The sequence below is a fragment of the Camelus ferus genome, chromosome 13 (assembly GCF_009834535.1).
Source record: "Camelus ferus isolate YT-003-E chromosome 13, BCGSAC_Cfer_1.0, whole genome shotgun sequence".
NCBI classification, from domain to species: domain Eukaryota; kingdom Metazoa; phylum Chordata; class Mammalia; order Artiodactyla; family Camelidae; genus Camelus; species Camelus ferus.
The window spans coordinates 41398157-41413498 of record NC_045708.1 but is presented as its reverse complement, the minus strand read 5'-3'; the positions used below and the strand labels follow the sequence as shown (position 1 = coordinate 41413498).

Below are 15342 nucleotides of genomic sequence, written 5' to 3'. Positions count from 1 at the left end.
TAGAAGTTTCCTATTTAACCAGTATTTACAGATGGGGAAACAAGGATAATAAAATATCTGTTCTGCCCTTAGCAAGCTTATGGGTTGGAATACAGAGTGAATGGAAAGCTGCAATGTGCTTTGACAGCTCCCTTAGAAGATAAAACACACTTTATAGCCTCCTTCAGTAGCCTGATTACTTTTCCATGTCCCCCAGCAAGACAAGGAGCTCTGATAAATCCGGGGCTGTATCTGCCTTGTTCGCCATCATTGTCCTCGTCAAAGCTCAGTGCATGACACTTAATAGGTTCTTGCTAACTTTTATTTCTTAATGAAACGATGCACCAGAGGTTACAAGAGTGCCAAGGAAGGCTCATGTCAGTCCTGGGGAGTCAGGCAAGGCTCCCAAGGAGATGTGCCGGCTGAAGTAAATCTTAAAGGACAGACAGGCAGATTGATACCTTACCCATGGGACAGCCCAGCAGAAAAGCGTTTTCAATTATGCACAGTTTGGGTTTCTCCATCCCACTGCTTCTCCTCCATTTGCAGGCATAATTGAGAGTCAGCTGCGGTTCAACTTGTTAAGTGCCCATAGTGAGCGGTGAATTACAGGGAACAGAAAAAACGCTGTTCGCTTTGCTCAGGGACGGGGGAGCTCGTGAAAATAAAAGTGAGGGCTGGTAATTTATTGGCCCTCGTTAACAAGGACTCCGTAGGTATTCCTGGAGGACTCCTTTTAGACAGAGCTCAGTTACCAGGAGCAAAGAAATTACATCCTTCGCGGGCTCCCTGCAAACTAAGGTTTGCAAGAGCAGCTCTGAAAGTGCATCTTCGGCACGGCCGTGCTCACTCCTAGTCCTGTTTCTGCAAGGATGTGCACGAGCTTCTGGGAGTGTGGAATGTGAGGTCAGAGGAAAAAGAGGCCCTGAAACAGCTGTGGGAAGGATGGGAACAGGGCTGAGCTGTGCTGTCTGTCTGATGCAGCAGCTCACAGGCAGACTGCCCAGGTTGAAGCTTCTGGCTCCCTACTCACAGACTGCAGGAGCCCCTCCAGGCTTCCTTTCCGTTCTCTGCAGCATGAGGACAACTGTCGTCCTCCCGTGATAGACTTGTCCCAAGGATGACATGAGAATATCCATAAACACAAATGTTTATAACAGAGCCTGGCACATAGAAAGTGGCCTGGCAGTGATACATGTTTGTGATACATGTCTTACTCGGTAGCCAGAAAGAGCGACGTTTGAATCTAATCAGTTACCAGCTTTGAAGCTTTGGGCAAGTTTCCCTAACATCTCTGAGCCTCAGTCTCTACTATTTAAAGTGGAGGTTATAATACCAGCTTCTTAGGATTATTATCAGGATTTGAAGTTCAATGAGAGCAAAAGTGACAAAGGGACTCAAGGAATAAGCCCAAATTTTCACTCCTCTAAGAAGAAAGGTATGGTTAGCAGGTCTCAGCCTAAAAGATTCTTTTTTCCCCTCCCTATTTCCTACAATTCTGGGTGGCAGCCTTACCCAGCAGACACCCACTGAATGCTTCCTGGATGTCAGGCACTGTGCCTGCTTTTTAGGGGCTCCCCATCTGCTGGAAGGAGACAGGTTATCACATGGCTGGAAGACCAGTGTTGGCCGCTCCTTCCCCTGGAGGTGTGATTTGAGCTGTGCTAGGAAAGAGCTAGTGATTGCTTTCCATCTGGGATGTTTCAGAAACAAGGGGCCCTGACGGACTCATCTGAAAAGTATTCCAGGCAGCCACTGTTCCTCACGTGATCAAACATAGTCGTATACATGTTTACATAAATGTATCAACGGTGAAAGAAGTTCTCATTTTGACACTTCCCAGGATGCTGCTGCCTAATAGTCTGTGGTTATTTACTCTCTTTTCTCGTCCGTCCTCCCAATAACCTGAGTGAGCAGCAGAGTCAGTAGCTCCTGTTTTATGATAGTGAACCCGGAGGAGCTAAGTGACCCGCTTAGGGTGTGACAGTTACCACGTGGCCCGATAAGACCAGATGGATGAGGAAGAGAAGGAAAAAAGGGAAGAAGTTACAGATAAGGGCTTAAAAAAAAAATCAGGTTTTCCAGATTCTAGTCTCATGACTTTCATGCCATCGATGGGCCCTTTTCTTGAATAAAAACCTTGGGTGCTTGTCTGATGGCTTGTATGTGACCCCACCCGAAGCTGTACTTTGTACTGTGACCTTGATTTTTGCTGTATTTTGAAGAGCCTGTATCTCAGTCAGTGGGGAGTAGTTTGAGCTCAGCTGCAAACTGTTTTGAATCACTCTGGGCAACTCCTAGCACCTCCCCCGGCCTCCTTTTAGTCTTTGGTGAGTTGAGGATGATTTTTTTCCTGCCATGTGACCTCCAAGTTCTCTGCATTTCGCTTCCTAGTCCCAGCAGCCCCTTCTGCTGAAAGTCGGGTCCCTTGGACCTCAGGGGCTGCATTCACATGTACTTCGCCATTGGAGTCAAGCCTGTTTGCTTTGTTCTTTGAAAGTGGAATACCAAAAGTGGAGTATGCTGACTGTGTCGAATTTGATCTTTTTCATAGGTTCCCACCAGCCAAAAGAAAGAAGGTATCTATGACGTGCCAAAAAGTCAACCTGTAAGTGTAAGTACGTCTCCTCTCTTCTGCCAGGTTCCTGTGACCAGGGCTTGTACCGAGGCGATGCCTACCATCTGAAGAAGGGAATCACCCTTCTGGATAAGTGTCACAACCCAGATAGCTTTGCTGAGGACTCTTCAGTGGGTCGGGGGGAAGGAGCCATGAGGCAGAAATGATGGGGCTGAGGAGGGGGGTGCCAGTCTGGAGTGAAGATCTTGGCCCCAGGAGTGGGAACGCATGGAACTTTGCAAAACTACTATGTCCAAGGGACTCAGAGTCTCAGGTGTTCTATGAGAAAAGTCTCTAGCCAAGGCTTGATGATACTTGGTCCAGCAGTGGGCAGTGTCTTGGTTCTGGGGAGAGAGTTGTCCAGCCAATTTGAAAGTGGTTGAGAAGCTTCAGAGGGATTTTTAAAAAGGCTGGCCATAGCCTTTGGAGTGTGTGAGGGTCCAGCCCATGGCCGGAGTGCTGTGCAAAAGGCCATGCGTGGTGGGCTTGGAGAGGACCCAGAGGGTCGCCTGCACCTGGAGCCCACCTGCTGGCGGGACTCCTGGAAATCTGGGACACGAAGGAAAATCCTCAGCTCTGTGCCACTGCTGGGCTCAGAACATGTTTAGGACCTTTAGTTGGCCCTCCTAAGGCACCTTCTACACATAATTCAGGCAGCCCAGAGAGCCAGCAGGGGGACCTGGAGTTTGCCGCAGCTCATGTAAAAAGAAGTAAGGTGTCTAGACACTGTTGGTCTCACTCAGTCATGGGTGGAAAGAGCACGGGCTTTGGAGTCATGCTGACCCTCAGGAATCCCAGCTTTCACCTGAACAGAACTGTCGTGAGGCTAAAGCACCATTTCTGGAACCTTCTTATCAGTTCCAGCCCCCAGACTAGGAGAGACATGAAGACAGTCCTACACGTTACAAGATGAGATTAATAACAGGCTTTGAAACCCCATCCCATAAGGAACAGCTGGAGGACCTGGAAGCGTTTGGCCTGGAGAAGAGAAAAACTAGAAACATGGAGACGGGCATCCCCAGAGCCACTATATGGAAGAGGGGTTATTCTGCTCTGGATTAGCAAGCTCCTGGCCCCCAGAGTGGGTGGCACTGCCAGAAAGCCAATCTGGCACAAAGTGAGGGTGACCCGCTGACAGTCAGAGGGGCTCAAGGGTGGAAAATCTGGCATCTCAGAGAGTGAGCTCCCCGTCCCTGGAGCTGTACAAGCAGAGCCTGAAGACCACCTGTCAGAACGACTAGCGGGGCGTGGTGGGTTCAAACACAGAATGGGTGGAGGGGCAAGACTAGCTCCTGATGCCCGTCCCGACCTGAGCTTCTGCGTTCTCCCAGCTGGGAGTCTCCCCGGTCCGTTCTCCCCCTCCTCCTGCCCCCGCTCCTCCTTTCCTAGTGGGCTTTCTTTCTGTTCCGTGTCTCTTTCTCGACCCTACTTGGCCAATATCTTGGAACCCCTGCAACTCCCCTCAAGACTGCTTGCCAAACCCAACGCCTGTTAGTTTTAGTGACAAAACATAGTGGAATGCCAGCCCCTTTTAAAAGCCTCGAGTCTGGAAACAGAGTAAAAGGCAGGCAGTGTCGTGCTGCTCAGGGAAAAAGCAGATTTTCTCCCTGAGGCCTTTGCATTTAATCAACCCTCCTTGTCACTGAGACGCGAGCCGCCGCTTCACGTTTCAGTCTGGTCCAGCCCCCATCACACAGCTCCCTCCAATTCAATTTGTGCCTAAATTGTCTCACTTGCCCCTAACAGGTTTAGATACGTGAGGAAACATGCTCCATTTGCCACCTTGGTTTTGGCAAATTTATTAACCAGTCTGGCCGCACCATCTCCATGCTTAATAGCTCCAGAGAAAAAAAATCCAGACTCAGCCTGGTACACAGAGCCCTCGAATCCCAGCCTCAGCTGTATCTCTAACCTACCTCCTCCTCGCCATCCAGCTTGGCTGAATCTGCCGTTTCCTGGAGGAGTCGCACCCTCCCCCACGCTCTCTGCAGCCCTCCCCCAGCACCCTGGCGTAGCTGCAAGCTTTGTGTTTTGGGGAGACTTTCTTTACTTCTTCAAACAGTGTCAGCACATCACCCGTGCCTTTGTGCCTTCATAGCTGTCACTCCTCCATGAAGAGCCCTGACCACACAGAATTGGAATTCTTCTTCCTCACTACTTCCAGAAGCTTCCTGAGGTCCTTGTATGACCAGAAGCAAGTCCTGGGCTTGGTTCATAGTGGCCTGGCACAACAGCCGCTCTGGGAATAGTTCATGAATCACTCTACCCTGGGGCAGGGATTTATGAAAGTCCTTGGTTCTTTCTTTTAATGGGAATTCCCTGTTGCCCTGACTCTAAATAGTCCTTGAGTCCATACCCAAAGGTTTTGCTTGGAAAAATATCCGGGCTGCCTGAATGGGCCCCAGTGGCTCCCAACCCCCTGTTCCCATAAAGTCCTGGAAGCGTCTGTTGGTGATGATGGCTTTTTTATGAGCTCTCTCGGTATCTCTAGAAGCCTAAGAGAGGCAGTAAGTGAACAGCAGTGTCTCCAGTGAGAGGCCAGTGATGCAGCTGGAGTCTCAGCTCCTGTCCTTGCCGCCCGGGGGACTTCTGAGACGTTTCCCTGCCTCTCTGAGTCTCAATGATCTCATCTACCAAGAGGGCTTGTCAGATTTAACTTGTGAGATGACTTTGAGGAGACAGTAGTCTCCGAATGGGAAAGTTGGTTCCACTTGCCTGACCTCTCGGAGGTACTCTACGTCCCCCGCGCCCTCCCTGCTCCTTCCTGTGCCCCAGGCTTCTCCCCATAGCCCTGCGTCTCTGCTGAATCCACCTTCCCTGGGATACCTCTAGGTGCTCTGAAAACCTCTGCCGTGTTGTCCTTGTCACTGTTGGCTCCCTCACTACCTGCTCCTTCCTCAGACAGACAAACCAAAGACAACCAAAGGAGTGCATGTTAGGCAGCTTCTGGGGAGTCTGGGGCTCCCACAGGTGTCCGAGAGAAGGGAGGCTTCCCAGGGGCCTGATGGTCTAGGCACCACCTGGTTTCTTCTTCCTTGGGACCGGTCTGCACAGAGTCCTAATAATGGCCTCAGCTTGCGGCTGTTGTTGGGGAAAGCCACCAACCAGCCCCGAAAGAAATGGCCACCTGATCTTCAGAGTCCGATCTGTGTGCAGCTCTCATCCCAGCCGCTTACTAAGGGTCCTGGAGTAGCTTGTATCATCTCTAAAAAACCTCAGGGTCACCATCTGTAAAAGGCAAGTACTGTCTAATTTGTAGCTTTGTGTGGAGGATTAAAGGAGACATTTATGTAAAACTCTTGACAGGGGATATGGATTAGATTAAATGAAAACATTTCCATTTGTTGTTGTAACAAGCAATGCACCAGCTGACAGTTCTCACCGAGCCGGCGGTTGCCAGATACTCTAGGTGATCACACGCCTCCTCTGGGAAGCCAGCCCCTCTGGGATGCCTCTGTCCTTTGCTTTGCCATAATCACAAAGGATTATTTTCTCTGAGTGTATCCAGATGAGCCATTGGACTTTGGGCTCCGTAAAAGCCTTGGCTTTGGGACCAGTGATAGCACTTGCCTTAGAGTTTTTTCGTAAAAACTAAATGAGCTTAAGTATGTGACTCAGCAAAGTGCTTGCTCCCAGCGAGGATTCAGTAGCTATGAGCTATTCTGTTTGTTTCCATGCTTTTCTGTGAGCTCCTTGAGGACAGGAACCACTTTTAATCATCACTATCCCTAAAATCACTCTTCTTGGGATTTCGGATCTCTCTGAGATTTTGAGGGTGGACTCTTTCCCCAGAAAAAACACGTGTGCGTGTGTCAAGTTTTGTAGGCCTTGAAGCTGACGGGATCCCTCGATCTCAGTTCTAGAACCTCTGTCCTAGAACCTCAGTCCGTGGCTGGTCATCACTCTTCCATGGTCAGCGATATCCTCGGTAAGATGGCAAATATGATGTATCGGGGATGTCAGAGGTTCAGGGCAGCGGAAGTTAGAATTCAGTGTGTTTCTTACTGGTCTCACCCATTTCAGTGCATCAGCTTTTAGGAGCAAAGTTTTGTCTCAATTAACTGGGCCTGAGGTCCAGACAGAAAGCTGATGCCATCTCTTCACTCCGTCACACTCACTCATCCCTGCCCTAGCTTTATACCTGCCTTGCCCCTTAACCGTAGGATGTTCTGTAGCCCCGGCCCTTGTCCTGTTCTCAAATAACACATTAGGATGCTTTTGTTTGCTTATTTTGATCTGCACCTGTAATGTCCCCTTCTTCCAGCAGGTGTGTTCTTAGGGTCATGCTTTGCTCCCCTCTGCCATTTCCCGGGCACTCGGAGCCCAAATAAGGATTAATCCTACTCACTTCTGGAAATACAGATTTCATCCCTTCCTGGTGAAGGCAGTTATTAGCTTTGCCAGAGGCTGATCTCACCTGTACCTTAAATATGTGGGTGTATTGCTATGTTAGGGTCTCTGAAATCCAGTGGCATCAATCCTTGTCCACAGGAAATACTAGAGGGCTAGAGAGTTAGGAAGGTTTCAGGGAAGAGGGTGTAACTTGGACAAAGCCCTGAAGGGTGAGCAGGATTTGAACAGACAGAAGGGCCGTGGAGGCACCTCTGGGCCGATCCCTGAGGTCCTGGCTCCTGGGGCGCACACTGCCTCTACTTGGCAGCACTCACTCAGACTGATTCATTGATCCTCAGGTTCCATCTCAGACTCATGGCGGGAAGGACAGGTTGTCTTCCTTTCTGCCAGCTAATGATGTCATGTTCTGCAGTCAGATGTCCTGGCCTATTTGGGGATGTCCAAAACGCACATTCCTAAGTTGGGGGGGGAGTGTCTGCACTCATTATTGAGTGCTTTTTGCACTCTGTTAGCCTTTGGACATGATCTAGTTACAGAGGGGCCTTAGCAGGCTGCCAAAGGGGCCATTTCAGACCCTTTTAAGCCCCACAACACCAAACTTGGTTGAGCCTCACCATGAAGGTCACCTATTCCAATGACATGGACCTAAATCTTGGTAGGAGTCACACCATTTTTGCAAGGCGAACACTCGGCGCTTTCTCCTCCCCCCTGCTCACTCCCTCGGGTGATAGTCTTACGGCTGGAAGAGATCTTTTATCCTTCAGCTTATAATTGCACAGTATAAAAGCCTTTTATGTAGTTGTATTAGGCATAAAAGACTTTCTGATTATTAGTAATAACCAGTCAGTGAATTGGAGCCAAACTTTTTTTGGCCTTTAAAGGAGGAATTCTGAAAAGTTGGGCAGAGTGGTCAATAGGCAGGACACAGGTTGTCAAATGGATACGTTGGGCTTAACATAAATTCCCTTTTGATGAAACGTGGACTCAAATTGAAGGGAGTGATTAGACCTCCCTGGGATTCTTTCCTTGCTTTGTCAATCACTTTGACTTTCTGAGACTCATTTTCCTGGGCTCCATCAGCTCCTCACCTCTCAGGGCTTTCATGGGACTCATGAGGCAACGTGAAAGCATTTTCTGTGCTGATGACGGGTCGCCTTTATGAGACACCAAGTCAGTGAAGACTGAGGGTTGGTGTGTATGAATTGCCTCTGCTTATGTTGGGGGTCGGCCTATGATTAAGAGAAAGGCTGAAGTTTAATGACAGGAGAGAGGCAAATCTATGCTCGATATAGGAAAGGAATTCCAGACCATCCGAGCTAGTTTTCAGAGGAAAGGACAGCCTCTCAGAGTGGTGAGTTCTCTGCCCCTAGGAGTATTTAAGAAGCAGATGCATGGTTCTCTAAGGGATCCCGCTATTGTGAAGGTGACTACAACAGTGGACCTCAGAGTCACACATTCCTCTGGCATTCCATTTGCCCCGTGCTCTTACCTCGTCGTCTTGCTCCCAGTAGCTCAGCTGCCAAACCACGGGCCCTGGGGGCCCCATTCCTGTCCGCCTCTTTATCACCTGACTTTGAAGTTGCCCACTCTGAAGTTGTCCCCCCTAGTAAGTTGTAGCCTTCCCTGTGAAGTTAGTGCTCCGGTGGGAAGGTGTTTACCAAGTACTGTAATCAACTCATCTCCCTGAGCAAACCTTGGACACAGAGTAGGTGCTTAGAAAATTGTTCCTTCTTTGTTTCCTTCCGCAGAGAGTGAAATCAGGGCTGTAGGTCTGTCTGTTATCCTGAAAAGGAGCCCCGCTGGGAGAAACTGATAAACAGCCTGAGGATCAGATTTGAAGTCCAGGCCTCCATTCAGTTTCTTCCTTGGTTTTATGATGCTGAGACACTAAGGGAAACTTAATGATGGTAAAGGCAGGCAGACCCCGCAGGGCATCTGCTGGGGGCCATGGACAGCCTAGGCCCCGGTCTTGGCGTATCTCCTTCGGTTATCACAGCCCTGGGAGGTAGGTGACACGTACAGGGGGACTGAGTCTTCCAGAGGTCTCATAACTCACCCATGTCACAAAGCCAGAATTTGAACCCTACGTTGTCCTAACTCAGGCACCCACACAATTTCCACTAAAACATACTGCCTTTGGGATGAAAGAAAACACAAGAGTCCTCCAGCTCCTTACCCTCACCTAGTTGGAGTCAATACTCAGGCTTCAGTTCCCATCTCCCATTCATTCCTCACTGGTTTTGAGTCTCTAACCAGCACTTAGAGCTCGCGAGGCCTGATGCTCATGGCTGGCTGTGAACACCTCTCTCTTTTCTAAACTGTGTTTTGTGAGGGCCTGGCCGTGCCTCAGTCATTCCCAAACCCTCACCCTGCCCGGCATCCTGCTTTCTTCATCCTGAGGCTGAAAAGAGATTTTTGAATCCCAGAGAACAGATCTCAGTGGAAGCTCCCCACCTCTGAAGATCAGAAAGCTTCTCATTTTGCCACCCTGCCCTGCACCCCTTCCGACTCCTTTGTGTGTTTGTAGGAGACCCCTGCCCCCCAGCCATCAGGATCAGGTTGGTTTTCCTTGCCCTAGACTCACTTCCGTTTCCCCGCAGCACGTGTAGGAGGAGTCGATCCATTATTGTGAAGGATGGAGAGAATTCTCTGGACGACTGTTCCCTACACCACCAGCCCCCACCTTTCATGGCAAATAAATTTTCATTCACAATTTAGCAGTTGGTTTTTTCCTGCAGTTTGAAATCTGGACCAAGATGTTGCATAATTGGATTAAATCTAGTCTGCACACTTGTCAGTTTCACTTCCTCATTAAGCACCACATTGTAGAGAAATGATGATTATCACGACGCAGTTAACATAGACGTCGCGTGAGAGGCGAAGTCGGGGAAGGGAGTCTGCATCCACGCATCCCCACAAGTGAAGGAGACGCTTACCTCTTTGAGGTTTCTTGGACGGAGTTTCTTTTAGCGGTGCTTAACAGGAAGTTTCCCGGGATAGAGCCCTAAGCTTCCAGACTCAGTGTTCATAGGAAGCTTCAAAGATGCTTTCTATACATGCTTAGCACACACGAGGTCCTGGGTCCAATCCCCAGTACCTCCATTAAGAAAAAAAAAATTTTTTTTGGTTCAATCCCCAGTACCTCTGTTTAAATAAAGAAATAAAAACCTAATTACCCTACCCCAAAAGAGATGGTTGATAAAAAATCACTTCTCCTTTAAAAACAAAAAACAGGCTATCTAATTTAGTGTTTAGCCTTCCCACCAACGCAAGCACCCCTCAAGGTCTGTGGTAAGTGCAGATGAACATTCCTGACTCTGCCTTCGGCTGGGATGCCTGCAGTGACAGACCTTCATTACTTTTGTCATCCCAGAGCTCCAGTTGCTGCAAAGCCCTTCTCCTTTTTTTTTTTTTTTTTTTTTTTTGAATTGCCTTACAATTCTTATTCATTTATTTATTCTTTCATCCATTCAGCAAATATTTACTAAGAAACTCCTACCTGCCAGACAGTGTTCTATTCACTAGCGATGTAAATAAAACCAGCTGCTTAATGGTCTTAAGAAGACGACAGACATATAAAAATAATTACAACCACCATAGTCCAGGCTGTGAGAGGCTGTGTACAAGATGCTACGGGAGCATAGTGGAGGGGCAGTAGACTTTGCCCTGAGGGAGTTTGGTGAGATCTTCTCTCAGGGGACAGGGTTTGGGTATGGTCTTGAAAGATGGTGGGAGTTTGGCACTGGAGGAAGGGTAGAGCAGGATTCAGGAAGAGAGACCTGAATGTTTAAAGGCACTGAAATGTGGGAAAGCCTCACGTATCCCGGGGGCTGATGAGCAATCTGGGAGGGCAGGATCACGGGATGCGCTGGTGGGAAAGGAGAGAAGGATGACAAGGGAAGCGGCCCCAGGGAGTGAAGGGCCTGAAATGGGAGGTTGAGAAGCGGGGGTTTGTTAAGAAGCCCCTGTTGCTTCCAGCTGGTGGAATGACACCGTTGGAGTTGTATTTTTCAGCATCTCTCCAGTGGCCTGTGGCAGGTAGCTGGCAGGTGGGGAGACCATTACGTAGCTCATGGAATTCTCTATGTGTATCCATCAGGATGGAGTCAGGAAAAGAGAGCCCACATCAGGCCGTTTCATAAAGGGAAATTAACATGGGGGACTAGTTAACAAAAGTGTTAGAAAAGCTGAAAAGACAAGTAGGAGGCAGTGGGGCGACCCAGATTAGTCATAGTCGGAAGGTACTACTAGAATTATTCTGAGAACCGGAAGGACAGATGACAGCAGGGGTGTTGGCAGAGCCCAGTACTTGGTAGGCAACGTGGGATTGCAGTTCAGAGTGTGAGCCTTACAGACCAGCTACTTGGACTTGAAGATTTTCTCCCTCGATTATCAGCTGTGCCGCCTCAGGTGGGTTTAAACCTCTCTGAGCCTCAGGGTGTTCGCTTGTCAAATGAGAATAATGCCTTTGGTTTAAAGACTTGAATAAAGTAACACATTAAACATTTAGAACAGCACCTGGCATATAGTAAATACTCAGTAAATGCTAGCCGTTGTTATTATTACGAGCTGGCGCATGGACAGTGGGCTGGACCAGGTGTTTTAAGAGACAGGGAGACGAGAAAGACCTGGCCCGACCACTAGGGTGCTTCTGGTGTCCTGGTGGGAGGGAAACAGGTATATACGGCAAGGGGCTGGAGTGCCTTCAGTTGTCCCAGCCCAAGCGGTTGTGTCACCCAGATCAGGTTTCACCGGGGTGGGGCTGAACCTGCAGGGGAGTGCCGTGGCCGTGGGGTGAGGATAACAAACAGTTATTACTACTAAATGTTGAACGTCCACCAAGCAAGGGACTGTGGTAGGCACTTAATGCTATATGTCAAGGCTCTTCCGAATAACCTTGGGATGTAGGTCTCTTCTCTGCCGTAAAGGCTATTGAAGATCAGAGAAGTTAAATCAGCACAGCCAGAAGAAGCATCCCTAAGAATCCAGTCCAGTTATCTCTGACCCTAAAGCCAGGATGACCTACTTTATCATCCAAACTGGGTCACTTTCGAAAGTGAAGGAGGAGGGGTTCCCTATTAATAATTGCGTCAGGACAATAGGTGTGAAAGGAGCCATCTGGGGCAGGCCAGGATGTAGGTTCCCCTTCCCAAACACAGTGGGTTCTCCTCCCGCTGAGCCAAGCTGTCTCTGAGACCAGAACACGGTGAAATTGCAAACAGAAGGCGTGAGGTACCTATCCATTTTGTTCCTGAAACTCTTTGCCAATAGTGCTGCCTGTGCTGATGTGAAGACAGTCCTGCCCCCAAGATACAGGGGCCCCGATGCATGCCTGCCCCTCCCGTGGGTGCACACCAGATTACTTGGAGAGCCGTGACATGGTAAGAAGTGTGATTCAGGGGTATCTGTCTGCTGCTGCTGTGAGTCTGTCATTGTTCCTCTAATGTGGATCGTTAACATTCACAGAACCTTAACTGCAGCCTCTCTACTGAGCAGAGCTCTCATACACAGTTTCCCCATACATACCTGCTGATGCTGACCCTCTGTCCTGGTACAGGAGTTCAGCTTTTCTGGATAAATCATCATGTTGAGGCTCCCTCTTTCTCCCTGCTAAAAACTGCTGTTAATTAGTAGTTGCAGAAGAATCATGAACTTTTTAAACCCCAGTTGGAAAAAAGGAGAATTAAATGGCTGGTCATGGAGAATAAGAAAATAGAGATTGGTGACAGTCCCAGCCTCGAAGCTTGTAAGTTCTGCTTTTGCAGTGACTTTGAAAGGAGGCGAGAAATCAGTATTTGCAGAGCGCTTGCTGGAGACCAGGGAGTGGGTGCATTGCTTGGCAAACTGTATCGAGTTCCGCAGTTCCCAAAGACTGCACTGCCTGTCGGTCACTGGTGACACTTTTAAAAGCAGCTCCCTGGGCCCCCACTCCTGTAGATCTGCTTTGGTCAGTCTTGCATGTATTTATAGATACAGGGAGATTCACAGAGTTCCCCCGGTGGATTCCAGTGCTCCCCTGAGTTTATCTGGTTTAATTAACATGCCAACCCTTATTTTCTCCATTTGATGGATGAGAAGATTGAGGCTGAGATGCTGAGGTGGGGAGGGAAGTCAAGTCTGATGATGTAGGGTGAAGCCCTTGCTTCTCGTCTTGTACATCAAGAAGGGCCCCTGTGAAGGTGACGTTCGCTCTCACTTTTTACAACACTTTCTTCCCCTCTCCACCGCCCATTTTTCTACCTATAGCAGAGTTCTATCAGCGTGTCATTATGTTTCTTTCCAGCAGGTTAGCAGCTGCCTTATCTTGAGGATTTTTTTCCTCTTTCCCACCATTGCATGCCACCAGCTCGACACTCTATTTTTCCCCCTTTTCTGTATTTTTAATCTTATAGTCTGTCTCTATACTGTTTTTTTTTCTTGTTTCCAAGGTCACCTCTGAAGTTCTAGCCCCCTTCCTTCACCCCACCCACCGCCCATCATCATTATAGGGACAACAGGTGCGGCGTGATCTAGCTGCGGTCCTCCAGGAAGGATTTGAGTGGACTTGGCAAGGGCGGGCTTCTGAGCTGCCCACTGTGACTGTTCCTTCCAGAACCCTTACCTCTCATTCTCATCATAAAATTCAGGTGGTCTGACCCTTTCTGTTCTCCCTCCTTAACATAATGTTTAAGAGCACGTCCTTCAAAGCTAAGTCACTTTGGTGAAATTCCCAGCTGTGTGACATCAGGCAAGTTCATTGTTCCTTCTGTGTCTTAGTTTCCTCCTCTGAAAATGAGGATAGCAATAGCTCCCACATTTGTCATGATAATTCAGTGAGTTAATATCAAAAGCACTTTAGAATAGTTTCTGGTACATACAGAGGACCTTCCATCTAAGCATCAGCTGTTATGATTATTGTCCTGGTTGACCCCTGCCTGACCAAGAAGGGATGAGGTTGTTTTTCCCCCCTTAATGGAGGCACTGGGAATTGAACCCAGGACTTAATGCACTCCAAGCACACGCTCTGCTACTGAGCTATACCCCCAGCCCCAGGATGAGTCTTAATATTGCTATCTTACCCATCCCTTCCTCTTTAAACCAGAATGGACTGTTTGGGCAACTTGCTAGAGATAGAAGCAGCATTTCTTGGAATGACTGGATGTCAGGGTGTGGGAGAGAGAGGGACCAAGAGTAACTTGTACATTTGGGGACTTCGTAAATCTACCAAAACCAGGTAGTGGTCTGTCTCATCCACTTGCGACCAAACCAAAGAGAGATTACAGTAATTTTATTTTATTTTATTTTATTTTGGCGGGGGTGGTGGTCATTAGGTTTATCTATTTATTCTACTTTACTTTTAATGGAGGTCCTGGGGGTTGAACCCAGGACCTCGTACATGCTAAGCATGCACTCTACCACTGAACTATACCCACCCCGCTTTGAACCAAAGAGATATTGATGACTTTTAATTAAAAGTGTCTTTTGTAGACTAGACATAGCAAGGATGCAAGTAAAGAGGGTCTCTGCTTATGGGATCGGTATGAGAGATTGGCAAATATGCCATACTCTTGACCTGGCTACATGGTCTTCAGAGATAGGACAGCAATGTTCCAGAGGTCCATGGGGCAAAGCACTGGCCAGAGCACGGTGGGGGAGGGGAGAGTGGTGGGGGATGAGTCCAGGCACGGAGGTGACAGCCCAGCATGGATGGCAGTACAGACCATGGTAGGGAATTCGTATTTTATCCCAAGTGTAATGGAAGATAGTGGAGGGTTTTAATCAGGGGAGTGAACTTGACCTGGTATCTTAAAAATATCCCTCTGGCTGCTGTGAGGGAGATAACTTCAGGGGGAGCTTGTCAGGCAGCAGTCTAAGCAGAAGAGGTGCTGCAGAGGAGGTGCAGAGAGGCGGGCAGACGTGGGGTACGTCCTAGTGATAGGGCAGGGTGTCTTAATGCATGAGTGGATGTCAGGGTGTGGAAGAGGGGAGGGTGGAGAGTCGCTGGTACTTGGGACTAGCACATCTAGGCCTGAGTTGGTAGCCTTTACAGAAGTCAGAAGACAAGTTAAAAACAGGTTTGGGGAGATCAAAAATTCTTTGGACATGCTGTTTGAGAGTCTGAACAGTGTGGGGTCCAATCACTTCACCAACTGCTGGCAACTAAGGGGGAGGGGGTGTAAAGCCAGGTATTGGCTGGGCTTCCAGGCGAGAGGACTGCTGGAGATTGTCTCCCACACTTAAGCTGCGATAAATCTCGCTAATGGGAAACACTTGAGTTCAGATGAAAATGCCATCTAGATATTAGAAGGGCTAGAAGAATAGCATATTCCTGTTCTTACCCTTTTTTCTGGGACATCTCCCTAGTGTTTCTTTGAAATTGAAACCAAAGCCATTTACTCTGATTGCAACATCTC

The 15342-nt window shown here is 48.5% G+C and overlaps 1 protein-coding gene across 5 annotated transcripts in view; it reads left to right on the top strand.

Annotated features, from left to right (window-relative positions):
- The window catches only part of DAB1 (DAB adaptor protein 1), a 385062-nt gene that overhangs the window by 325922 nt on the left and 43798 nt on the right, over positions 1-15342 (top strand). For all 5 annotated transcript variants that reach the window (XM_032494389.1, XM_032494388.1, XM_032494392.1 and 2 more), the window contains one exon: positions 2534-2593. In XM_032494389.1, coding sequence (XP_032350280.1) covers positions 2534-2593 — 60 coding nt within the window. The remainder of the gene's footprint in view (positions 1-2533; positions 2594-15342) is intronic.